The 25,609-nt window shown below is 54.9% G+C and overlaps 8 protein-coding genes across 8 annotated transcripts; 4 read left to right on the top strand and 4 right to left on the bottom strand.

The window, feature by feature from the left end:
- Positions 1 to 2,142: 2,142 nt before the first annotated feature.
- Positions 2,143 to 3,735, bottom strand: MYCGRDRAFT_22198 (uncharacterized protein; the record flags this gene model as incomplete). Its single annotated transcript, XM_003851488.1, has 3 exons — positions 2,143 to 2,503; positions 2,570 to 2,882; positions 3,048 to 3,735. Coding segments are annotated over 3 exons (1,362 nt in total), but the record flags the coding sequence as incomplete, so codon positions are not given.
- A 1,230-nt stretch (positions 3,736 to 4,965) lies between these two features.
- Positions 4,966 to 6,363, top strand: MYCGRDRAFT_93956 (uncharacterized protein; the record flags this gene model as incomplete). Its single annotated transcript, XM_003851763.1, has 1 exon — positions 4,966 to 6,363. The coding sequence occupies one exon, from the start codon at positions 4,966 to 4,968 to the stop codon at positions 6,361 to 6,363; it is 1,398 nt and encodes a 465-aa protein (XP_003851811.1).
- A 236-nt stretch (positions 6,364 to 6,599) lies between these two features.
- MYCGRDRAFT_43901 (uncharacterized protein) lies at positions 6,600 to 7,737 on the bottom strand (the record flags this gene model as incomplete). Its single annotated transcript, XM_003851487.1, has 2 exons — positions 6,600 to 7,267; positions 7,416 to 7,737. The coding sequence occupies 2 exons, from the start codon at positions 7,735 to 7,737 to the stop codon at positions 6,600 to 6,602; spliced, it is 990 nt and encodes a 329-aa protein (XP_003851535.1).
- Positions 7,738 to 8,256: 519 nt separating this feature from the next.
- Positions 8,257 to 9,497, bottom strand: MYCGRDRAFT_104898 (60S ribosomal protein L19; the record flags this gene model as incomplete). Its single annotated transcript, XM_003851486.1, has 4 exons — positions 8,257 to 8,675; positions 8,741 to 8,891; positions 9,038 to 9,307; positions 9,469 to 9,497. Coding segments are annotated over 4 exons (585 nt in total).
- Positions 9,498 to 12,698: 3,201 nt separating this feature from the next.
- Positions 12,699 to 14,796, top strand: MYCGRDRAFT_109897 (uncharacterized protein; the record flags this gene model as incomplete). The annotated part of the gene is made up of 4 exons (XM_003851764.1): positions 12,699 to 13,351; positions 13,403 to 13,641; positions 13,705 to 13,826; positions 13,890 to 14,796. The coding sequence occupies 4 exons, from the start codon at positions 12,874 to 12,876 to the stop codon at positions 14,794 to 14,796; spliced, it is 1,746 nt and encodes a 581-aa protein (XP_003851812.1).
- Positions 14,797 to 15,459: 663 nt separating this feature from the next.
- MYCGRDRAFT_100533 (uncharacterized protein) lies at positions 15,460 to 17,507 on the bottom strand (the record flags this gene model as incomplete). Its single annotated transcript, XM_003851485.1, has 4 exons — positions 15,460 to 16,114; positions 16,172 to 16,730; positions 16,782 to 17,010; positions 17,067 to 17,507. The coding sequence occupies 4 exons, from the start codon at positions 17,505 to 17,507 to the stop codon at positions 15,460 to 15,462; spliced, it is 1,884 nt and encodes a 627-aa protein (XP_003851533.1).
- Positions 17,508 to 18,784: 1,277 nt separating this feature from the next.
- Positions 18,785 to 20,263, top strand: MYCGRDRAFT_104895 (uncharacterized protein; the record flags this gene model as incomplete). The annotated part of the gene is made up of 2 exons (XM_003851765.1): positions 18,785 to 18,913; positions 18,970 to 20,263. The coding sequence occupies 2 exons, from the start codon at positions 18,843 to 18,845 to the stop codon at positions 20,093 to 20,095; spliced, it is 1,197 nt and encodes a 398-aa protein (XP_003851813.1).
- A 1,536-nt stretch (positions 20,264 to 21,799) lies between these two features.
- On the top strand, positions 21,800 to 25,540 carry MYCGRDRAFT_20064 (uncharacterized protein; the record flags this gene model as incomplete). Its single annotated transcript, XM_003851766.1, has 2 exons — positions 21,800 to 23,036; positions 23,403 to 25,540. Coding segments are annotated over 2 exons (3,375 nt in total), but the record flags the coding sequence as incomplete, so codon positions are not given.
- Between the last annotated feature and the right edge of the window lie 69 nt (positions 25,541 to 25,609).

Here is a 25,609-nt window from a genome sequence, read left to right as displayed (position 1 = left end):
AGCGTCAGCCTCCCATTCCTCGAGCACTCTCAGCGGCTCCGTAGGCTGCATGGCGCGAACTCTGGCCATGACGACAAACCACCAAAATGGAACGATAGCCAACTGATCCAAACAACAATACCTTGGACAACATCCGACGAAACAGCGCAAGAAAACTCTCGCAAGTCCAGAAATCCTCTCATGGCCGCAAGCAGAAAACCACAAAGACAACAATCTTAAGCCGCAACTTCGACCAAACGAGCCCCTTGGCGAGGGCTCGAACTCGAGTGGGCACCATCAAAACAGCAGGCAGGTACGTACGGTCCCATCCATCAATTCATTCAACAGGCAAAAAAAGATCGCTTCGAGCTCAATCAACCAAACGAAACCGAACAAAAAGAGCAAAAAGAAAACTCTTACCATCACAACACGAGTCCAGAAACCCCTTTCCCAAATCGTTATATTACTACAAGCCCAATTTTTCTTATCGAAGCGGCCAAATGGGCGGGTTTACTTGATTGGTTGGAGAGGGGGAGAAGTTTGTGGAATATATCTGTTTGCTTTTCTGGACTGCTTCCCGCTCCCGTGCTTGTTTACCGGACGGTAAAGACGGGGAGGCGTGGAGCGGAGATATGCGCGAGGACTTCGAGTACGAAGGAGGGAGGGAGGTCGCCGTGAACGACGGCTAGGGAGGGCATCGCTGCTGATCATGGCAGCTTCTTGTCGAGAAGACGTGAAAGGAGTAACACGAGAATCTTCTTCCCCATACGGTCTCCCTTGACTCGTCGAGGAGGGAAAGGAAACACAATAATACCTTTCCATTGCTTTGCCGCTAGCTCGACTCCTTTCCCGTTCATCGTCCCGCACAATTCGAGTCCGGTCAGCCTAGAACATCGCCAGCACAGGCGAGAGAAAACTGTGGACGAAACACCATGCCATCTGGAAGAGGAGTCGTCGTCGTCGTCGGCGGCGGTGGTGGTCTCTCGCGATAATCGACGGCAGTCATTTTGCTAAGTCCACCAGTGGAATTCTCAGAGAAAACAAGCCAGAGGCAAACTTTAGCCTTTCTCCCTCTCTCTCTCTCTCTCTCTCTCTCTCTCTCTCTCTCTCCGAACGATCAAGGGGGGTCGGTTAAGTGAAGCCCTCGTCACTCCATCCAGCCAACAAGACCGCTACGGCGACAAAAATCATCCTCACGCAGCGCCTCGCCGTCTCCTTCCCCCCCCTCTCTCCCCCTTAGCCCGACAGACTCTCTCTCTCATCAATCCCCCTCCGCGCTAAGAATCGCCCAAAGCCGCCATCTTCAAGAAGAAGGCTGGAAGCAGCGCTAGCCTTGCTCGCTTGAAAAGTCTAGCCACCAGCAAACAATTAACGATCTTTCACCCCCAGAGGAGGATGACAAGAAGAAGAATCGACGGCTTTTCTTACGGATCGTAACAAGCGATCCTACTCCCACTCGATCGGTCTGCAAACTCCAAACGGCAAAGAAGAATCCCCGCCCCGTCTTACCCTTCCATACCTCCTCCCTTGCCCATGACCTCTATGCGCCCACGGGCTCGGGACGTGGCGCGAGGGTGTCGGGCCCGTGTGAGAGAGAGAGAGGAAAGGATGACGATGCGGCCGCTCATTGGTTCGGGTGATGGTCGTGATCAAAGTGTGAGGACGAAAAGCGAGGATTTGATCGAGGAGAACACACCTCAGAACCTCGGCTCGAAAAAGCAGTGGGTATCATTCCGTCTATCCTGCACGAGAGAAAACGCGAGAATAATAATAAACACCAGCAAAGGAAAAAAAAAAGAGCAAAACCGATCGATCGACATCCCCACGTATGTCCCGAATCCAACCCAGTCTTTGTCCCCTTTCCCAAAAGAAAAACTCCAGTCATCAAGTGCAATCCAGTTCATGTCTCATCTATGCTTCCAATTCCATCCAATCCCATCCAATCCAATCCCATGACCTTCCCGATCCCCCTATTTATCCCTTTCCCAAACCCTCTATTGATACCATCCCATCATATCACACCCCCCAAGCCTCATCAGTAACATTCCCTCCCGGCAACCCACCCACCTCTCCATCCTCCCCCTCTTCCTCCTCCGGATTCGTCGCCGTAGCGCCCCTCTCATTCCTCGCAAATCTCCTCACCTCACATCCCCTCCTTCCACTCTGACAGACCGCCCTCCGGCCCAGATTCTTGAACTTCGGTCCCGTCGGTCCATTGACATAATGATACTGTCCAGCGAATCGATACTGTCTCGGATCCCCCAACTCATAAAATTTATCCCCCCAGTGACCCGCAAAGTCGAACCATTGGGTCGGACTCGTGGGGTTGAGAGTGGAAGAGCGCACGGTGCGGGTGAGGGGGTTGTAGGTGTACGCTTGGAAGTTTTGCACCGGATCCCAGAGTGGGCCGCGATCGGTTTCGTCGTGGAGGAGGCCGAAGGGAAGGATGTACGGGTGCAAGCCGGGGGTGGCGTACATGGCGTGGGATCCGAGGGCGGAGTAGACGACGGGACGTTTGGCGCGACTGGCGGCCGTGGCGTTGGACCAGGAGCCGATCATGGTGCCGGTGGAGTCGTGGGAGGGGATGTACTTTTCCACGGCGGAGTAGGTCAATGCCTGGCCGAAGTTGTGTTCGGAGAGGAAGATTTGGGTGGGTTTGCCGTTGACGAAGCGGACGGTGGTATGTTCCCAGTCGCCAACGTGGTTGCCGAAGCGGATGTTGAGGACGGTTTGGCCGAGGTTGAAGGAGTAGAAGAAGAACCAGAAGGCGTCGACGACGCCGTCGGGTTTGGGTACGACGATGAGGATGGCTGGGGCGGAGGATTTTCCGCCGGGTTGTGGTTTGTGGGAAGGGTTGTCGAGGGTAGGGTCATGATCGCGACGGCGGAGGTCTGGGTGTGGTCCTTGTGGGATGGCATAAGGGTCGTGGCAGGTGCCGGCAAGAGGATCGCAGGGTTCGCCGCAGAAGGCGGGAGAGGTGCCGCACCAGCCGTAGATGGAGCAGCATGTTCCGAATTTGCTGCCTGTGCAGGTGTAGCCAGAATTGCCTCCACAGCGTCCGTCCAGACTTGCAGTGCGGTCAGAGGGGAGATGCTCGGCAGGGACTTCGCCTTTTGTTGAGATGCCTTCCTTATGATAGAAGTCGTCCAACGTCTGCTGCTTCGCCGCCTCCAAATCAAAGTCCTTCAAGTCATCGTTTGGGTCAGGCCATGGGTAATCCAAATCCAGATCGCCATCGTTCTGCGCGGGCATTTTGGGAATATTCTTCCCTCCGACCAACCACTTCGGTCGCTCCTCTACATTGTCCAGAGCACCGAGGTACATGAATCTGCTGTGCTTTCCTTCCGCATAATCATTCAACTCATGCAGGTTTGTCAAATTCCTCTCCTCATCAAGATCCGATATGCGCGAATAATTCAAAAATGGCGTGGTATGAATGAGATGCTCGCTCAAATCACCGGGCCAGAACTGCTCTCCCGAGAACAAATGAACATATGGAGCGTGATCCAGCACGTATTGAGGAATCTTGCGCAGCTTGATCTCCTCTTTTGTCCACTTTTCCGGATCATCAGACCCGGACGTCCACCAGTCGCTGATGTCGCGATTGTCCGGGTCATCGGCCTCGGCTTTTGTCCACGTCCAAGCGTCCTTGTTCAACATGTGCATCGTCCCGCAGAGACCGAACCATCGACATGCCTGGCGATCCAGCCAGTATTTTCCCGAGTTGACCCATTCCGCATTGCTTTGAACCTCTTCTCCAGGAGCGGATTTTGTTATTTGGTGACCGAGGAGGCTGAGGACGATGTAGACGAGGGTGACGCTGATGAACCAAGCGAAACACCTTCCCGTGGTGGGTCGTCTCATGTGGGAGGCGGAAGAGAGGTGGTGTCGGAGAGAGGAGGGAGATGTCGACGACCACGGGGTGTAGAGACTCTCAAGGCAGGGCGGGCCAATACGAGTTCATTTGCGCCGGCGGGTGGGAGTGAGGAACAAAGAAGGATTTGTTATTGTATGATGTCGAATGAGTAATCACAGTGGTGCCCGGGCGGATGTATTCGGCGGATAGCTGACGTGGAGAGTCAATAGCTGGCAGTCGAGTCCGGATCCTTCAGGATGTCGGTATTGGTATGTTCAGTCAAGGCAAGGTACAGTATGCGAATGCGATGCAGTACCGGACCGCAAGGAGGGGATCGATATGTCGTAAGCGTCGTAGGTCTTAGGTATGTATGCTGGTGAACTCAGCAGTGAATGAGGCAATGGAATGTCGATGTCGATGTCGCAGGTGATGATGTCGGTCAACCGCTCGGCACTTTCGTATAACGGTCGAGCGAGAAGGCGGATGGCTGCGGGAGCGTTGCGTGCTGACCGAAGATCGTACGAGGCTTGTTCTTGTTCTCGGCCGGCGATTGTGGAGGGGGGTTGACTAAGTCCGATTGCGGTGGGAGTGGTGAGGAGGGTGGAGTGCTTTGACGACGGCGAGGTTGATATTGTAATCGATGAAGAAGAAGGGACCTCGACGAGAATAAGGTAGCCCCTCACGGTTGTACGAGGATGGAGGTTCACTGAATCGTTCGGTCTGTTTGAGTGTGATGAACCAACAAGAACTCGAGTCGGGCGCATGATGAGGATATCAGGGAGACTGTCTCCGGTGTCGCTCCGGACCAATCGAATCGTCCGGTGTTTCACGGCCGCCTCACGACTGGCACAATACATCGACAACCTTGCACAAAACTCGACAACACGACAAACATTTCCCGCAACCGGATACGGAATACCGGGTACAACTCGTCGTGTCCAAGCCATATCGTCCAAGACCGAGAACACGGGCGTTGTCGTTGCCTTTGCAGGCCTTTTCCGGGTATTGATCTCGCATCCCACGCACAAAGTCCCGTCCCGCCGATGTAGGCCAGAACCTTTTCCTATTCCACATATCCCCTCGAGCACGTCGGCCAAAGTATGGCGGCAGCGGTGCATCATCACGTGAACATGAACATGAACAACAATAACAACACGCAAGATGAAGACGAGGAAGAATACGAATACGAATACTCCACCACCGAGACCGAAGACTTTTACTTCACTCTCGATCTCACCACCCACGTGCCCGGCGCACTAGCACCACAACCTCCTGCCCGAAGTGGAAATGGAATCGATCCAGTCGCACATGTCAATGGAGATGGTAATCCCGGAGACGATGCGGAACAAAACAATTCCTCCACCAACAACCCACCCACCGACAAGACCACTTCCTCAACACCCTCAGACACACTTCAAATCCTCGACCTCCACACTCCAAATCCCCTCCTAAAATTCAACAACGAAACCTTCACAGCCCACTGGTCCACCGACCTAGGCACTCAATTCCACATCACCCAAACCGGCCTCCACCCCACCCCTCTCCGCCGCGGCAACGTCCTCGACGTCGTCGCCCTCTCTCAAACCCGCCTCCTCGCCAAACCCATCACCCTCAACCCCCGCTCTCACCCCCACGGTCCCGCCTTGAACCCCTCCACCACCGCCAAACTGCCCGCCCGCAAAATCGTCCCCGTCGTCCCCACCACCGGCCTAAACGACCACCACTCCTCCTCCGACGAAGAAGAACCCTCCCGCAAATCCTCCACCCCCGGCGGCCCCTCCTCAACCCCCCAATCCTCTCAAATCATCGCCCGCCCCGGTCTCCCCCTCTACATTCCCCCCTCTTACCGCTCCTCCCCCTCCGCCGCCACCCAAGCCTCCTTCCTCACCCGCCTCTCCACTATAAAACTGCAAAAGGGAGAAACCGACCTCGTCCCCGTCTACGCCGTGAAAATCTACAATCCCCCACCCGACGCCGCCTCCCTCCGCGCCTCCGCCTTGGCGGCCGACGAAGCAGCCGGCCACGACGTCACAGTCGCGAGGATGCTCGACCGGTCGACAGGATCTCGCGTGGATGACGGCACGGGGAGGAGGGAGATGAGGAGACAGAGAGAGGGCACGCTGCAGGAGGCGAAGAGGAGGGTGAGAGGGAAAGGGACGAGGACGAAGAAGGAACGGGTCGGGGAGGGAGGGGAGGTGGTGGGGTTTGGGATGGGGAGGGGCGCGGGACGGGCGTCGAGGGAGAGGATCAGGAGGGAGGTGGGGTTTGAGGAGGATGGGGATGTGGTGAGGAGGGATGGGATGGGGAGGGTGGAGAGGGTGCATTCCGGGTTTAGGATGAGGGATGGGGAGCAGGTTTTGGGGTTGCAGAGGGAGGATTCGAGGGGGAGTGGGGTGGGAGATGTGGAGATGGTGGAGGTTGATGATGAAGATGAGGATGATGATGGTGATGGGAATGAGGATGTTGAGATGGGTGAGGAGGAGGGAGGTGAAGGATCATCAGCGAGGGTGGGTATAGGAGAGATCTAGCCGGACAACCATAGTAGCTGGCCACCACGGAGGAGACCTGACAGGAAGATGTGAAAAGCGCTGAGTGAAAGCAGAGATACCCCTCAAAGCATATACCGGACCCAAAATTAATAGACATACATCAAACTTCGACGACAATTGAGATGAGAATCACTTCCGCTCGGCGGCGGAAGCACTCATCAAATCACGCTGTGATTTCAAAATCTCTATACTCTATCTTGACGTCCCTGAGCATTCTACGACCTGTCTACCTCTAACCTCGTCTCTACCACGTCCCCATAATCCTTCCCACCCATCCAAAACCCCTCCCCAACCCCAACCCTCTCCCCACCTCCATACCACAACGCCCCCCTCTTAACCTCCAACCCCCTCTCCTCCCCCACAACCCACCTCGCACCCTCCTCCCTCCCCTCTCCCTCCTCCAGCGTCCAAAACTCCTCTTCCAACCATCGATTCACCCCCTCAACCGTCTCCACCAAAACCTCCACTTTCCCCCGATCGACCTCTCCAGTCGATGCATCGAGAAAGTCGGAGGCTTCGATGAAGCGTGCGATGGTGAGGTGTGCGGAGGGGGTGACGTATCGACTTGCGATGGACGTGTTTGCTTGGGTGGTGAGGAGGGCGTGGAGGTCGCGGCGGAGGTGGTGATATGTTGGCGCCTCTCCACTTTGTCCGTCACCTGGGGAAGTAGCAGCGGCGGGTGCGAAACTCAAGGCTATGGCCTGCGCGTCGAATGAGAGGTACGGTTTGATCAGTTCCACGCGGTGGGTATGTGGGAGGGTGAAGATGGGTTCCAGGTGGGGGGTGATTTGATCCACGAGGGGTTCGATTTCAGCGGGTGTGCGGGAGTGAGTGACTTCCATGGCCGTCATGTGTAAATTCGAAGAGGGCATGAGCCAAAGATCTACACTCATCCAGCACACACGTCAGCGGTTCTGCTCAGATCCAACCCGTCACCTTCTCAATCCTTATGGCGGCATGGCAAGCGAATTACCATAGACGCAAAAACCCACAGAAAGGACATGACCCCGAATAAGGGTAGAGAGACGTACTCGGCACCACCTCCTTCAGTCTTCGCTGACACTCCCCCACCAACCTCCTCACCCCCTCCGTCGGCCGCGCCCACACGACGAGACAATGTCGAGGATCTTCATATCCGGGAAAGAGGTCGGGATGACTGAGTTTGTAGAGGATGTCGTCGACTTTGACGCCTTGGAAGGAAGGCGAGAGGAGGAGGGAGCGTTGTTGGGTGTTGCGCGTGGAGCGGTGGGTTAGGTAGCGGGACTGGATTTGGGTCGGGTCGTTGGAGCAGGAGGTGATGAGGTCGGAGTAGGGATTGTTGGGAGGGGCCGCGGAGGAGGAGGGCACTGCCATCGAATGGTCTCAACTTTGGAGGGTTCCGCTTGAGTTGACTTCGACTGAGGGACTTTCTTTTTGCTGCTTCTTGTTGGATTCCTGAATGCCCGGAGAGAGAAAGATGGAGGGATGTTTTGGGATTTCTCGTCTGCAGTCCACGCAACGGTATCGTCAAGCTGAATGTTTTCGTGGGATGTGCGATGAATTTTCTTGCAATGACAGGCAGAGAAAGCGGATGTCTGTCGTTTCTGTTTCTGTTTTCCCAGTTTTTCGCTTCGATGTTAAAGGCAGGAGTGAGGTTGGTTGGGACGGCTGCAACGTGCTTAGTCAAGTAAGGTATACAGCAACGGAAAACGGTGAGCATGAATACAGGAACCGCAGAGGTGGGAGCTCATAACAGCATCTCGGTCGGGATCTTCAATATGATGGCACACTACTAGCACAGCACGTTCGACAGTGATCCCACGGAGCTGAGACATTCCAGGATCAAAGACTTCCATGCCAATCACACAAGACAACCACTCTCTGCACAATCAATGGTGAAACTCTTTCAATTTTTGTGATGACGAGAGACACGAAAAAAGCCCAGAAGCAAGCCCCCATCCGTGCAGCACGCCTTGAACATAACCCTCGTGTGGAAGAAAGCCGGACCCAGGCCTCGAGTGAATACGTTTTGTTCGCTCGTCCTTGGCCTCCCAACAGGCCCGACCTCTCCCAATGCGCATGCGATACCACTGTATGGCAGAAAAAGGAAGGCGTCTCAGAGAGTAGCAAAACTTGATCGTGCAATTCGTCTAAGCGCCGGTCTCTGGCTCCTCCTCGCCGGTGAGCGCATTCCTCTTCTGCTGCACGCGCTCCTGTCTCCGCTCGCGAGCGGCCTTGGTCTTCGCACGCTTGGCGTCCATCTCTGCCTTGAGCTTCTCCTCACGTGCCTTCTCGGCCTTGGCCTTGTGGATCTGCAATGAGGTGTCAGAATTTGTATCCCGAGGATATTGAAGCCAATGTGGCCACGATGACTTACGTGCTCAACAAGGGCACGCTTGTGCTTGAAGGTGTTACCCTTGCTCAGGTGGTAGAGCTCGTGGTAGAGGTGCTTGTCAATCTTTCCGGCGGCGCGGTACTTGACGAGTAAACGGCGGAGCACACGCAGGCGACGCATCCACATGACCTGACTGTGATTCGAGTATCAGCATATACTCAAGCGGTTGTGTTCTCACTTCTCCAATTCCATGTCTCCCTCCCATGCTCTCCTCTTGATCCTGCTCATCTCCGTCCATCCTCCACTCCCCCCCGGCTGTCTTCGGGAAGAAAAACTCACGTTGGCATTCTGGCGTCGGCGGTACCCTTCCTCTTACCGAAACCACGGTGACGTCCGATACGGCGAGCGGCGGTCAACTCCCGGGCGCGGGCACGCGAGTGCATGGTGACGGGCTTCTTGATGATGAGGCCATCGGCGATGTACTTGCGGATTGTCTGGCGGGAATTGGCGTTGGAGATCTCGGAGACCTCGTTCGGGTCGAGCCAGATCTTGCGCTTTCCGCAGCCGGCGACGGACGCCGCCAGGCGCTTCTGGGTTCGGAGATTGACCCTGCGAGGAGAGTCGTGTTAGTAGGGGAGGTGGTGGTGGTAGGCCGGGTATTGAAGGTGGAGGGGTGGTTGTGTGTGCGACTCGCGGAGGTGCTGGGCGGTGGTGGAGGCCTGAATCGTGGTGGAGTACAGGTGCGTGTGCGATGTAGGTGCGGTACTTACATCTTGTCGTCGTTTTGGTGATGGTCGTCGATGGAGTCGTTGCGATACAACAAGTCGCTGATAGACTGTGCGTGGATGGATTTCGACGTCGAACATGCCAAGAGAGTGGAGTCAATTTTAGTCCATTGGGCAGAAGTCGTGGTCGGACGAAACTTTGGACCAACTTCACATTCGCTGCACTGCACTTTACCACATTGGACTATCAACTCATGTTTTGTTCTCGTAAGAATTTGCCTTGCTCAAGGTACGACCGAAGGTCACAGCTCTTTACCTGTATGCCTAAGCGCATTCTCCCAAAAGCGATGCTCTTGACAGACACGGCCTTCACCACAATCGCATCCACGGTCCACCGCCGAGACGGCATTAACAAGTGATGAGACACCCTTCTACCTTGAATCCGAACGCCATATAGCGGTCATAGATCTATGCCATACGCGAATGGCTCACTTCGACGAGCAAGGAACTTGATAGGTGTTCATTACTGACGAGGACCAAAAGCCGGACAACAGAACACAGAGATATTTCTCCCTCGAATGAGAGCGGAGAGACTGTCTATACGGTCTATCTGGAACCTTGTTGTCTGTCTCTCTGTAAATTTTCTCTCCCAACGAGATCGCCATCTGTCAGCACCTCGTCCTGGAGACCGACCGGTGTCAAGGGGGGTCGGTTTTGCAAGGCCCGGATGAACAGTTGCACTGGACCGCCGGTTCGTCAGCCTTCGAAGTACAAAGATTCATGCACGTGAGCCTCGTTCGATCCGTACTCACAGTGTGTGGAGGGCATTTTTCGCGCTCGTGGAGACAATGCGGTATTCCTGGTGCCTGCCCTCCGTCGGCGCAACAGTTGATCCAGAAACACCCTGACAGCCGTCTCTCCAGAGCTCGTGGCATGGCGGAGGCGAGGGCCATGTTGGCGACGAGTGCCAGGAGGGTGATTGGAAGGACGTGCATGACGAATTTTGCTTCTGGGTGGAAGTAGCGGGTGGATCTGCTTGATGATGGTCAGTACAATGGAGATCGCAGTCGAGCGGACGCAAAACGAACGATTGCCTTGGTTGTGTTTGGTTTGTGGACCTGTGGGAGGATGTGTAACAAGACCAGATTCAGGCCCAACACGAGGTAATCGCACGCCTTTATATTCCTCTCCGCGACTTACTTCGAAGAGTGACGTGCGTACATTGACGTGCGTACCATGCGAATGTCGTGTTTCATCCTTTATAGCCAGGCTTTGAGATCGCCATCAGCTAGGTAGGAAAAAACCGGGAGTTGGCAGACAAGCAGCAGGCCTGCTCAAGTCGTCATTTCACCTTCTATTTGGTCGGACAAGCCACGATGAACCATGAGGGAGAATAAAAGATGGCTTCGCCACTTGAGCATAGCCACCGGTGCCTTTGTGAAAAGAGTTCGAGCAAGGACAGCCCGGGAAGTCAGTCCTTTCAACCCCTGCTTGCGCTGCCAAGCACGCCTCATCGTACGAAAGTCTCTTCAGGCGAGACAGTTCAAAGCGATGCTTGGGAGGGCAGATCTGCCAGCAAACACTTTGACAAGATCAACACACCACGAAACGACGAACGGCTTTCTCGCTGCTGCTCAGCGGAAGTATCCTCAGATATTCAGTTCTGTCCCTACGGAGGGATCTCATCATTGACATGGACACATTCGGAGGGTGAGAAATCTTGTGCATTGCGTCGAGACTTGCTCTCGACGATGGCGATTTGTTCCTTTCGCTAACGGCGTTGTCAGAGGGTGAGAAATCAACAACATCTGGATCCAGTTCTTTGCGGTGCAGGCATCTCCCCTCTGTGAGGCATTCCTTGTCCTTTGTATGGAATAGCAAGGGGGGACTGCGGCTAGTCAACGCCGGATGGGATCACATGCTGGGCCACTGGCATTGACAGTCGTGTTGTGCGGACGGAAGCGAACTCCTGGCAAGTTTGCAGCAGCTGAAGTCGTATGTGTGGATCCATCTGTACAGTCTAGCAAGGGAGAATCGCGGGGAATCGACGGCAGATGGATCACACGCTTAATCGGCAATTGGCATTATCAATCGTGGTTGTATACAGGAGGTTGGGGGGTTGTGAGAGTCGCAGCAGCTGAAGTCAAGCATGGATTAGTAAGCCGTCGGATCCCCGCCCGTCTCGCAAAATTTCGAAGATCGAATGCCGACACCTGTCGTTACCTGAAGATGGACAATCGAGCAGACACATCGCGTTCCACGAGCACATCCCATCTCAACTTCTACTCACCTTACGGCCGTACAACCTCGGCCACGCTGCAGCCACGAAATTGGCTGGTAAGCCACCCTACTTGCCAAGCACTTGTACCGCTCAGTTCTCTGATTCGAATACCTTGCCGGCGACGCCGAAGCATTATTGGAGCCAGAGCTCAAGCGAACGCCGGCACAATCTCGACGGCCGGGACCGTGTCGGCATTTCTTCTGCAGCCTCGCGCCACGACTGTCGATGGTACGCGACGAAACACTCGTGCGCGACATGTCCTCAACTATGCATAGCTGCGATCGACATCCCCGGCAGTTGAAGGAGCAGCACCTGCACATCGGCCACGAAAAAGAGTGAGGCCTTTGGGTTGCTTATCACGCTACCAAGCGAGCTCACATCCCGCTCGACTTCCGACCTTGACTTTACCTTCTTTGCCTCCGTTCTCCTGCTCAAAACGCACACCTCAAGTCACTCCAAGCCAAGTCGTGCGGTGCAGTGTGAGCGGGACCACGGAGATAGGGCTGAAGGGGAAGGCTGCTCTTCACTTTCGGTCGTTTGCAAGCGTTGTCCGCGGTCTCCACTCTCCAGCAGATTCCAAGCCAGACTCGAGTCTGGACCGTTCTGCACCATCTTCTTGACATCGATGCTAACCGACCTTCGTTTGCTCCAGCTGTGAAGGCAAGAAACCATTCACCTATTCGCGCTTCGGCCCTTCTGGTGCAGAGGCTTGTCAATGTGGTGTGTGGCTTGTCGGATTGGGACTTGCAAGGCTCGGCATTGAGCAAAGGGCCAATCGTTTTCTCGTTGGATGTCTCGAAATAGAGTTCTGACAAGCGTCTGGCCCCCATCCTCCCGATCGTAGCTCGCTACGTTCCCTCCGCAGATCCGCGGTGTAGCTATAACAACAGAGATCGCCTGCAGTGGTCTCTACGCTCGCTTCAGCTCACGAGTCACATGTTGACGAAGTACTCTGACTTACCAGTTCTCTGCACGTTATTTCAAGACACGTCGCAGTGACCGTCAACGCTGCATCGTGACACATTCCAGGTAGACTATCGCAAGCCTACCGCCGGGGAATATGGTCTTGCGCTCATCGTCTCAGAGACATCGAATCTGGGCCCAAACAATGTTAAAGGGCTGATCTCAACATCTACGCAGCTTCCGTTGACATTCGGTGATCGACAACGATGAAAATGCACGACGACCTTCCCATAATCAACTTCAGCACCAAGAAATACGTCTCGGCCGCCGATCTCAGCCGCATCCGAAGCCATGCTCAGCAGCGAGTGCAAGACCAACGGCTCGCGAGGAGATCAAAGAGCGAGGCCGATCCCGAGCTGAGGGCTGCGAAGAACTCGCGCGACGCATTACTCCGAGGCGAGCAAGCCGGTCAGCAGTCTTTCACGTTTGCGCTTGAGCCGAAACCTCGCGATGAAGTTACGACGCCCAGTACGTCTACAGCTCCCTCTACGAAACGCAGGAAACGCACCGTCAAGAAGCAGTCAGCGACTCCCGGGTCGGAAGGGCACCCGATCGTGAAGCGAGAGTCACATTCGTTAAGTGCGTCGCCAGGAGAGAGACCCGATCCTTTCGACAGCTTTCCGATCACGATTGATGCACAATTCATGGAGCTGGCAGAGGGCTATCTTCTTGGTTGGAAATGGCGTGAGTGGCATGATCATCGACTGTAGACAATACGCGCTGACAGTGGCACAGCTCACGCAAAGGAGCTCCTCTTCCGCGAAACCATGTCGCAGCCGATTCTTGTCCACAGCTTTCTAGCCATTGCCAACCATATCTGGCGACGAGATGAGTGGAAGTCAATGTGGCACGAGAATGTGGCTATATCACATATGCGGAACGGTCTTGCGATTGTCAATACCCTGAACCCGCAAGATCGCACGCCGCTCGCGCGTGCTTTGACCTGGGCCATCATTAGACTGGCGACTATCAAGGTGCGTTCTAGCGAGGATTGTGAACTTTCCTATGCATGGTCAATCCCCTTCTGACAGCAACAGATTAATCAAGGCCAACTGGAGACGTCCATTAGCCATCTGAACGCACTCGCTCTCATAGCGCCTGACATGACCGAGTGGGAAGGAACGCCATTCGGTGGCCACTTTCAGACTGCAACAGCCAGGTAAGTCTTTCATCATCGCCCCGATAAGCGTGTTCACCTCCTCTGACATCTTACAACAACTAGCCTCCTCCTCGCCAACTACACTCAATCCACCCGCGTCCGCAAATCTCTTCACCTCCCTTTCGGACCCATGACTACCACCGCGGTCTCCGACGTGACCTCCACCGACTTCTTCATCCCATCAAATGCAATAATGCTTGCTCCGATACTGTCCACCCTGCTTTCCGCGTCCCTGATCGATGCTCTGACCGCACTGACCGCTCTTTACAACACCACCGCCGCCGTCTCCTCCCTTCCACACACACACACTGGCGTCCAAGCCCGCGAGGCGGTCAAGATCTCCCTCCGCCTCGCACGCCTCGGTCCAGTAGAGCACGAACCCTTTCCGAGCCCCGGACGTAGCTGGCAGCTCGAATTTGCGGAATGCGTACGCTTGACGGCATTGCTATTCACATGGGAGTTCGGCAGGAACTCCTCCTCACAGAACGATACGGTCGCTTCAGCTAGACGGCACAATCGTGCATTCTTGACTGCGAGGGTGCTGGGCCGGGTGTTCGATGAAGTCGAGTGGAAGGAATCTGAGGACCGACGAGCTGTCTCGGATTTGGTGCTGTGGATGCTCGTCGTTTGCGGCAGTACGACACCAATACCCGAGGATCGAATCTACTACGCGAATCTGGCGAGAATATACTTTCCCGACTCGTGGAAATGGGGATATGAGGATGTGCAGAGGCTGGGTAGGGTGCTACCTTGGATCGAACCGCCGGAGGATCCACCTGCTGAGGCGTGGTGGGAGATTGTGAGGAATCCTGATTGGGAGGCGGGTAAGAAGGCTTGGAAGCAAGAGACTGGTGCGCCGTTGTTGTTGGGGTACATACCGATTACGCCGGGATTGAAGGCACGGAGGATGCAGAGTGAGGAGGCGAGGGATGGGAAGAGTGAGCAGGAGGGCGATGATGATGGAGGATAGCGAGGGACGGTGTCCCCGGACGTCAAGCATTCATCGCTACACCTCGCAGGTCATACTATCTCTCTTCTGATGGGACCGACACGCCGAAGTCGACGCCGCGAGCCAAATCCGAAGGCACGTCGAAGCGCGACACGCATGGCACGGCTGCCGTCCCATTCGATTCTCAGTTCTGTCAGCCTCGCAATGCGCATGAAAGCTCATGCAGCGGTATACCAACCAGTCAACCCTGCGGAGCGGTCGACTCGATTGAATCCACGATGGACCTGAGCACCAAACCGCCTGGCTTTAGAGGCTTGGCTCTTAGTGTGGCGCAAAGGCGGAATACATCTGCATGAACAAGGTGCGGAAGAAAACACCTGGTCCCAGGTGGCCAGCGACGGACTCCAGCATATCACGGCCAATGACCCACCGCATGTCGTGCGGGTAGTCAGTGTGCGAATGACACTAGCTAGCTGACCGCAACAATGCTAGACCACAAGCTATATGACATTCGTTGACGAGACAGCATGTCCATGAAAGTTGGACCGCAGATTGATGCCCTTTCAGCGAGATGGTCTGATATTAAAGATTACATCCGCAATGCTGCACTCTGGCCATATCGATGTCTCCCAAAACTCCATTCGCTATGCATACCGTACCAAAACCTGCAAAGCGACATGACGCTCATGTCTCCACCACAGAATCCCTCTTCTTCTCCTCCGTCACCTTGGCGTCCGTCACCACCTCCTTCACCTCTGCACTCCCCCCACCACACAACGCAGCCGGCAGCCTCGGCTTCAAACTAACCACATAAACCAGCCGCTCCGTAAACAAATGGCTCACGACCGCCTGCAACGCCGGGATCGCACCAAACACGAACCCGCCCAGCGGGAACAACATGCACTCCACCAGTCCCGCAATCTGATACACCCCCTTCGTCACGCCATCGCTGGCCTGCATCGCTTCCAACAACCCCGTCCGGCGGAGTTCTTCGGTGCGGAGCTCGACGCATAGTGTGTGGTACTGGGCGTAGAGGTGGAAGTAGAGCAGCATCGTGCAGTAGCCGACGAAGCGTAGGTAGGAGGAGATGTTGAGGGCGATGTTGAGGGCTCGGGGGACGAGAACGGAGGGGTGGATGAAGCTGTAGAGGGCGGAGGTGGTGAGGATTACGCAGAGGTGGGTGGGGAGGAAGTGGGCTTCGAAGAGGCGGTGGTAGAGGGTGAGGAGGTTTGAGGTATCAATGGGTTTGGAGTAAGGGTGTGGTGAGGCTGATGTGGAGGGAGGGAGGAGGGATGTTTGTCGTTTCGCGGCAGTATTGGCAAATTCGGCCAGTCTGGGGCTGTGAGTCGGAATGTCAGTCAATGCTGTGCTTTCTGGGCGAGAATGATGGACATACTCGACACCTGTTGCCGCTGCAACGATCTGCTTGCGGGAAATGTCTCGCTGGCGCTGAAACATCTTGACACTCTCCCGAATGGCATAGCCTGAATCGAGCGATCCCCACATGTGACGGAGAGCCTGCTTGTATCGCGCCTCCAGTCCGGCGTAGTAGCCCTTGAGACCAGCCTCATCGGAGCTGACGTTACATTGACTCGCGGCAGCGTACACGACCTTGACATCCAAATTCCCGGACAACGCAAAGAAGCACTTGAGATACATGTGCATGTCCTCACCAATGGCACCAGGACCCGTGTCCCATCCTCCGACATGCTCAATTAATGTCAGAGGGAGTGAATAGACTGACGTGGGAATGCAGACACGGGATCCTGTGTACAGACTGGAGAGGCCAGCACCTGCCCACATCAAGTCTGCGGTCCGGACCGGGAGCGGAACTCGGTGTAAGTTGCGGTCGAAGACGAGTGGCGGCACATAGATTGTGCTTCCCTTAGTCTCGACGCAGTCATTGTGCATGCGAGCAATTTGAGAGAAGTAGCGTGCGGAAAGATGCGTATCAGCTGTGAGAGGAGATCAGAACAAGCTCGAAAGGAAAGATGAACCATACTCACCATCCATGGTCGTGACAATTACGTCCTTCTTCGTAGGATCATTGCCATAGTCTTTGACAATCTGCTGAGCAGCCCAAGCTTCATTACTACTTTTGCCTTGAGCTTCGCCAGGAAGATTCGCTGGGTGGACGGTATAGCTGATCCGTAAGAATGAAGCTTCAAACGTTCGACAAAGGCTGGCAGCTTTCACGGCGGAATTCTCCTCCTTCTCCTCCATCGCCAAGTAGACCTGTCCTTTGTTAGTTTCGAGATCAAGCAGTCCGTCCTCAGTTGATAATGACGAACGTGGTAGCTTTGACGAGCCTGCGGATGCGACGCAAGCACTCGCAAAGTCTCCTCCAGAGTAGAGACCTCCTCCTTGTAAGCTGGAAGAATGATGGGAAATGACGGAAACGTCAGCTGCGTCTCGTTTCCTTTCATCGTGAATTCTTGCTTCTCGAGCCGCGGAGTTGAGGGATTTTCAATGGCAGCCGAATCCCTGATCCTCTTGACGACATCGCGTAGAGACCAGCAGACGCGAATCGGAAAGACGATTGACAAGATGTGGAGTAAAACCGTGTAGATGCTGAGGATGAGTTGTGAGCTGGTCGCTTCTCCAGTGTAGTCGCCATTGTAAGCTTTGCCGTAGGGTGCAACGACAAAAGCGTAGGCCAGCAGGACGAATACCAGGCCGATGCTGAACGCAGGCACGCAACGCGTGGACCACTGAAGGTAATCGTTGGACATGGCGGTCTTCTGAATCATCGTGTTCAGTGTTCGCGAAGAGTATCAGGCGCAGGACACAAAAGAACAAGGCAGAGCAGGAAAATGTGTCAACAAGGCAGTCAAATAAGTATAAGACGAAGCTCTCGATGGTATGCAGCCAGGAGGATTTGCGGCGGGTAGAAAGTAGGTTTCGACGGGACTCGGGATCATCGCGTTTTGGATGCACGCGCGGCCACCGTAGGGAGTACTGGTCGGCAAAGGTGTTAACCTAAGGCGTATGAAAATACACGTGCGAAAGGTGCTGGACGGAGAATCCGAGCTTCCAATCTCAAATTTCGATATTCGTCGAGCATGGCGTGTCGGCTTGCTCGAAGATGATTGGCTGACATCCGACAATAACGATCAGCAGATTGAGGAATGAAGCATTGCTTGCCTTTGGTGTGTGCCGACTGCGGCGGTACGGACGTGAATGGCCTGCCGTAAAGACGCTCATGGATCTCGCTCCTGACGGCCGAAGACTCATGATGATACGAGATCGATGCAAGGGCGAGTGAGGCGCAATGTCTTGTACGCGTAGCAAGACTTGCATTCTGCTGCGCTGGGCCGATCGGATAGCTGCAATTCAAAGGTAGACCGAGCAAACAACGATGGGCTGCCGACTCGTATGCCGACCAGGACCTACGTCAAAGGTGCAATCTGTCGAGGGATAGCAGAGTCGGGATGTTGCTCGGACTGGAATTGCAAGGTGGTCCAGTTACGAAGGGCTTCGCGTCGGCCAGCGCCGACATGGCCGCTCCAAGAGGTCGCAAGCCGTTCAAGGGAAGGGAGAGCAAATACTCACACAAGGATGAGCAAAGGAAGTCAAAGGAAGAGGAGGTCGACCGAGGTGGAAATATAAGATCCTATTTCGAAAGCACCTTCTTCGCCATCGGTCTTTCGGTTGCCGCCCGCATCCGGTGGGTGCTCTTCTGGAGTTATATCGAGGAGGCTGGGAGCTTTGCTGGAGAAGCTCGTCGAGCATCGTCTCTACCTTAAGGTCGCAATGACCTTCGATATACGTGAGCGCCTCCATAGAAGACAAGGTGAGGTCAAGAATTTCACTGCGTCTATGATCAGTGTATTCTCCGATATTCGTGAACAAATCGGTGATTGCAAATGACTTGTCGCATCACGAGCGCAAACGCCTCCCGTCAAGACAAGACACTTGGTGACGCCATGCCCAGGTATCCTGGTGCCTAGTGGAACGTGCTTGCACAGCTGTTCCTGGTCTGAGGTACCTTACCAACCTCTTCGACACCCCTCCATCAACCAACAAACACCTTTCCATCGCCAAATCATCAACACCATCTCGCAATCATGAAGGGAAATGCACTGCTCGCTTCGGCGCTGGTCGCTGGCACCGCCTCCGCTGGCGTGCACAAGATGAAGTAGGCCCGCCGCTCATTGCGCATGTGAGGCGAATAGCTCCGCTAACCAGTTGTAGGCTCCAGAAGGTCCCATTGTCCGAGCAACTCGAGGGTTACAGCATCGAGGAGCAGGTCCAGCACCTCGGCCAGAAGTACATGGGAATCCGTCCCCAGGGTCGCATCAACGAGATGTTCAAAGAGCAGTCCTACAAGCCCAACAAGGGCCACCCCGTCGGCGTCAGCAACTTCCTCAACGCCCAGTACTTCAGCGAGATCGCCATCGGTACACCTCCGCAAGAGTTCAAGGTTGTTCTCGATACCGGCTCGTCCAACTTGTGGGTGCCCAGCAAGGACTGCGGCTCGATCGCCTGCTACCTCCACTCCAAGTACAACCACGGCGATTCCAACACCTACAAGCAGAATGGCTCGGACTTTGCCATCCAATACGGCTCTGGTAGCTTGGAGGGATACATTTCCCAGGACACCGTGCAGATTGGTGACTTGAAGATCAAGAACCAGCTGTTTGCAGAGGCTACCTCGGAGCCCGGTCTTGCATTCGCCTTCGGCCGCTTCGACGGTATCATGGGTCTCGGTTACGACACCATCTCGGTCAACGGCATCCCGCCTCCATTTTACAACATGATTGACCAGGGTCTGCTCGACGAGAAGGTATTCGCTTTCTACCTCAGCAGCACCGACAAGGGCGACGAGTCCGAGGCCATCTTCGGTGGCGTGAACAAGGACCACTACACCGGCAAGATGACCAACATTCCTCTCCGCCGTAAGGCCTACTGGGAGGTTGACTTCGATGCCATCACTCTTGGTGACCAGACCGCCGAGCTCGACTCCACCGGTGCCATTCTCGACACCGGCACCTCTCTCATTGCTCTTCCATCCACGATGGCTGAGCTACTCAACAAGGAGATTGGGGCCAAGAAGGGTTACAACGGCCAGTACTCAGTTGAGTGCAGCGCCCGTGACTCTCTTCCAGACCTTACCTTCACTCTCACCGGCCACAATTTCACCATCAGCGCATACGACTACATTCTTGAGGTCCAGGGCAGCTGCATCAGCGCCTTCATGGGCTTCGACATCCCGGCCCCAGCCGGTCCTCTTGCTATCCTCGGAGATGCTTTCTTGAGGAGGTACTACTCCGTCTACGACCTGGGCAACAACGCTGTTGGCCTCGCCAAGGCGAAGTAAGCGAGCAAGGAATTGAAAGAGGCAGATGGTGAAAGTGTGATTGAATAAGGAGAGAAGTGAGGCAGAAGTGATGGTGTGCCATGAGGCGGACGGGCAGAGAGCATTCCAGTGAATAGGATGGAAGCTGATTGTGTACCTACTTAGATATGAAAGCAAATCTTTGGAAGAAGCATTCTGTCTATCAGGGCGAGTCCGAATCTCACATGATTGCACATCCATGTCACTTGTGCCATGCATGCGATCTGCTATGCAGTGTCTGCACTGCTCTACTTTACAAGCTTCTCGCCCATTAAGGTGCTCGCAAGGATCCATGTAGGCGTTCATAGCTGTTGTCGATAAGTCCTTCAGCAACGTGACTTTTCGCGTCTGTGACCATCAACACGCGCCGCCATAGATATCCTCACTTTTGAGGTACCTCTTATCCGCGGCGGGAGGACCCACGGTGAGCTATCATGATCACATGCTTGACAGACCCTCGCCGACGATCACCCGCCAACCCACCTAGCTCGAGAACTGCCTTGAGGCGTCACTCTTCATGTGCATGACCGACGAATCCGCGATCTGCTGATGCTCTGAGACTTTTCTTCCACTTGCATCCACCTACCGAGCACTTCATCCGTCGCATCCTATGGTCACCTACTACTGTATGAACTCACTCACCACTGGCAGCTGGACGGATCAACCGACCTGGACTTTTCGACGACTGTAGCTTCGTCTTGCCTTGCCGCGCCGCTATCGACGTTGCCTACCCATTGTCTCCCTGGACTTGGAACTGGAGCTGGAGCTGGACTGCACTGTTATAGATTACTTCTCTTCGTGCGGTCACTTACTGTGTACAAATAGTTATTTCGAAGCGATTTCAGCAACCCGAATTCGCCGTCACGGCTCCTACGATCGATCTGTGTTCCCGATGCGTTGTCGGTACAATGTAGTCACAGCGTAGACGACTGAGATCCTCATACACAAACGGTCCTCTGCGATCTACTGGAGCCAGACGATCAAGATCCGCTCGCGGTGATCAGCAAGAGTCGGGAACGGGAGTCAAAAAAGGACAAGTGCTACACTGAAGAGTTGGAATATTTGCTTCGTAGCCTTACCCTTGCTTTGACTGCTTGGAATCGATGAAGCTTGGTGGTCTGCGAGAACTACGAGAATTTGAGGAAGAGACGCTTTGATAATATTGAACGAGTCCGACGACGGAACGACAACGCTCGAAGCTTAACGATGGCGAATAAAACCGACAAGCAGGCCGCAAGCCAGGCTTCCGCCCTCGCAACCTCATCCTCAACTTCAGCGCTCGCACCGATCAAATCAAGTACCGCTTCTCGCACTCACGCACCTCGAATACCCAGTCCAGAAACCCAACGATTGTCCTTGGACCTACCTGAACGATTCCGCTTTGACTCGGCGGAAGAAGAAGATGTGGACGATGGCACGGGTGTCAACGAGGACGATCAGCGAATCGGCAAGGGTCTCTTTCCGCAGCATAGCATTTACGGTTTGCTGGCCGCCACGCAACCATCACTAGGCCCACAAGCAACAAGTCCCAGCAAGAGGGGTAGCTCCAGCATCAAGAGTCGGGTTGGAAGAACAGGTCTAGGTGCTGGATTCGGGATCGACCGAGAGAGTGATTCTGAGAGTGGGAGCGATGCTGGGAACGAGGCGGAGGATGAGGATACTCGGAACGTGGCAGCAGGGACTGCATCTCGAGCTGCAAAGCCAAAGAATGGGCATCGAAAGAGGTTGTCGGAGAATAAGCTTGTCCGCAAGGTTCTGAGACCCGTTCGTGAGAGAGCAGACTCGCAAGACCTGATGACTCAATCACAATTCCTACCGCCGAGAAAGGAGATGGCAGAAGACAGAGAGAAGCAGAGAATATCGCCGTCCAGAAAGAAGTCCTCAAGCGCCACAGATCTGAAGCGAGAGGCAGCGAAGCCATCTTCTCCGATAACGATCAAGCAGAGCAGAGAACGTAGCGAGTCTCCGGAGGCCCCGATGGTTCACGAGGAGATCGACGATGAACCAAAGTCACTGTCAACAGTACTGGCTCAGATGTTCCAGTTCGAGCAAGAGGAAGAGGTCATCGCAGAATACCCTTGCTGGTATACTGTGAACGTTCTGCTTCAGGGAAAACTGTACATCACCGGAAAGCACGTCTGCTTCTACGCCTTTCTTCCAAAACGCCACAACAAGATCATCAAGACGGGACATATTGGCAAGGTCGGGAAGCATAGCTACCGCTATCTACGTTACTGGTTTTTGCTGAAGGGTGAAACTTTCTCATATTTCAAGGACTCCCATGACCCTTACTTTCCACTCGGTGTGGTCGACTTGCGGAACGGCATATCTGCAGACATCACGACGAAGGCCGGTGAGGACACGACCGAATTCACGCTCACAACTCAGACCAGAGTCTACAAGTACAAAGCCGACACGCCAGGATCGGCCATGGAGTGGGTTAAGCAGCTGCGCAAGGTCATGTTCCGCTGTCACAACGACGGCAACGCGGTCAAGATCTCTCTGCCTTTGGAGAATATTGTCGACATCGAGCGTACAGGAGTTGTGAAGGCGGCCGAGACGATCAAGCTTCGCGTCGTTGACAATGAAGAGACCTTTGCGGTTGACGAGTACTTCTTCACGCTGTTGCAGTCCGGTGATGAGGCTTGGAATGTGTTGAAGGATCTCACGGACGGTAATAATGCCAAGCAGATGGGCAGCGACGCTGCTCTACAGGACGCACATCCTTTTGGCAAGACAAAGTCGCAAAAGTCCGAGAAGAGCGCATCTCTTGACAAGGATCGGTACCTTGTCGCTGAGCCCGTTCGGACGACTCTTTCTCGTCCCAATATTCGCGCACCGAGTAGTCCTCGTCGGAGCATCGAGCAGCAACGCTCTAGCACGGAAGCATCACGCAGACACAGTGGCGAGACTAGTCGAGCAAGTGTTCGCCGTGGAAGACGAAGTGTTAGCGCCACCAGTCGTACAAGTCTCGATGCTCGCAGAGTATCCAGATCCCCTCTGTCGCCGGTGAATCAAGAATCCGAGTCTGAGGGCCTTACCATGTCGTCGGAGCACACCACAGGCGATGAGATTGACGCGAGCATGTCTGCCAGTCAAATGTTGAGCAACGATGGGGTATTCCGTGGCCCCACGCTCAGACCGTCACATTCCAGGAAGACCGTCTCCGGTGCCACAGTCGAGAAACTGCCGAAGGAGTCTGAGGACCTGTCATCTTCAAGGGAGTCGAGTCAAGAGCGTCTCCCTGTGCGTCCGTCAACAAAACCACGCACGGAACAGGCTTTGCCAGTTCTGCATCGTAGCGAGTCGAGTGGTTCGATAAAGACGCTGACTGCCAATGATAAACCCGCCCGTCCCACGCAAGGACTCATGATCCGCGGCATCTCTACGCCGCTTCAGCACGCCATGAATGTAGCCGGCATGGTGCGCACGACCAGCAAGCGGATGAGCTCTTACTTAAGCAGCAGCCCAAAGGACTACCTGGGAAAGTTCTCAGGTGCCCTTGCTGGCGGCAAGATCCAGTACGACGAAGTCGAAGGCCTCACTCCGGACGACAGCGTGCGCGACACAGACCGTGATGCATCGGGCCTCACGGCTGAAGATCGCTTCCAGCGGCACTTCGGCCTCGCTCTGACCGAGAAGCTGACCTGCGCCTTCTACTGCTGTCTGATCAAGACTGTACCAGTCTATGGCAAGATCTACATGGGTTCGAGGCACTTTTGCTTCCGAAGCTTGTTCTACGGTACGAAGACGAAGATTGTCATTCCCTACCGGGATATCATCAACGTGCAAAAGCAGCGTGGCTTTCGTTGGGGACATCCGGGGATGTGTCTGATCATCAGAGGCTACGAGGAATTGTTCTTTGACTTCTCGAACAAGGGTCTGCGCGATGATTGCGCGATCCGAAGTCTGCGCATTTTGGATGCCATGAGGAATTCGGCCGAAGACCCGGCGCTTCTCACCGATGATGAGCTTCAGGATGCTGCAGAAGCCGCTGCGGAGAACAACACTCTGCAGACTGCGAAGAAGCAGAATCTCAACACCAACGAATTGCAAATGGCCGTCGATGCGACTAACGACGATCCTGACGCTCCACCAATTCTCTTCGACGACGACTTGAGCTCATCAATGTTGGACTTTAAGCCCAAAGAGCCAATGAACATTACTTGCCTTACTATCGGTTCGCGTGGAGATGTTCAACCTTACATAGCCTTGTGCAAAGGCTTCATCGCCGAAGGCCATCGCGCCTCAATCGCTACACACGCGGAATTTGGCGACTGGGTGAAGAGCCACGGTATCGAGTTCAAAGAAGTGGCAGGCGATCCAGCCGAGCTCATGCGTATATGCGTCGACAACGGCATGTTCACACCGGCTTTCTTCATGGAGGCTAACAGCAAGTTCCGCTCGTGGCTCGACGGCCTTCTCATCACATCATACGAAGCCTGCAAGGGCTCCGATCTTCTAATTGAGAGTCCCTCTGCCATGGGAGGCATTCACATTGCTGAAGCCCTTCAGATCCCGTACTTCCGTGCGTTTACCATGCCTTGGACACGTACCCGTGCGTACCCTCACGCCTTTGCTGTTCCTGGACGCAAACTCGGCGGTGTCTACAACTCGGCCACTTACACAATCTTCGACGGTGTCTTCTGGCAAGCTATGTCTGGCCAGATCAATCGCTGGCGTCGCCACACGCTGGACCTACCTCCGACTTCCCTCAGCCGACTCCAGCAAGACAAGGTGCCCTTCCTGTACAACTTCTCGCCTTCAGTCGTCGCTCCGCCTCTCGACTTCGCCGACTGGGTCAAGGTCACTGGCTACTGGTTCCTCGACGAAGGCACCAATTACTCCCCACCTCCGGAGCTCGCCGACTTCATCTCTCGGACCCGCGCCGAAGGTCGCAAGCTCGTGTACATCGGTTTCGGCTCCGTCACGGTCGCCGACTCCAGGCAACTGATGCAACAAGTCATGGAGGCCGTGCGCAAAGCCGACGTGAACTGCATCCTCTCCAAAGGCTGGTCAGACCGCTTCTCCAAAGCCTCCTCTACTCCAGACGCTCCTCTCCCCGACTACATCCACCAGATCCGCTCGGCGCCACACGACTGGCTGTTCACCCAGGTCGACGCAGTCGTCCATCACGGCGGAGCCGGAACCACCGGTGCCTCCCTTCGCGCGGGCAAGCCCACCATCATCAAGCCTTTCTTCGGCGACCAGTGGTTCTTTGCCAACCGCGTCGAAGACCTGGGCGTCGGCAGTCACCTTAAGAAGGTATCTGCCAACCAACTCGGGAAAGCGCTGTGGGTGGCAACGCACGACGCGAGGATGATGGAGAAGGCGAAGGTGCTGGGTGAAAAGATCCGGAGTGAAGATGGGGTTGGGGAGGCGATCAAGGCGGTGTATAGGGACATGGAGTATGCGAGAAGTTTGGTCACGGTGAAGAAGCAGGGAGTGAAGAAGGGCGGGAAGGGATGGTGGGCTGGTGGAGTTTGGGGTACAGAT

The sequence above is a fragment of the Zymoseptoria tritici genome, chromosome 6, assembly GCF_000219625.1.
Source record: "Zymoseptoria tritici IPO323 chromosome 6, whole genome shotgun sequence".
Taxonomy (NCBI): domain Eukaryota; kingdom Fungi; phylum Ascomycota; class Dothideomycetes; order Mycosphaerellales; family Mycosphaerellaceae; genus Zymoseptoria; species Zymoseptoria tritici.
This window is presented reverse-complemented; position numbering and strand designations above follow the sequence as displayed.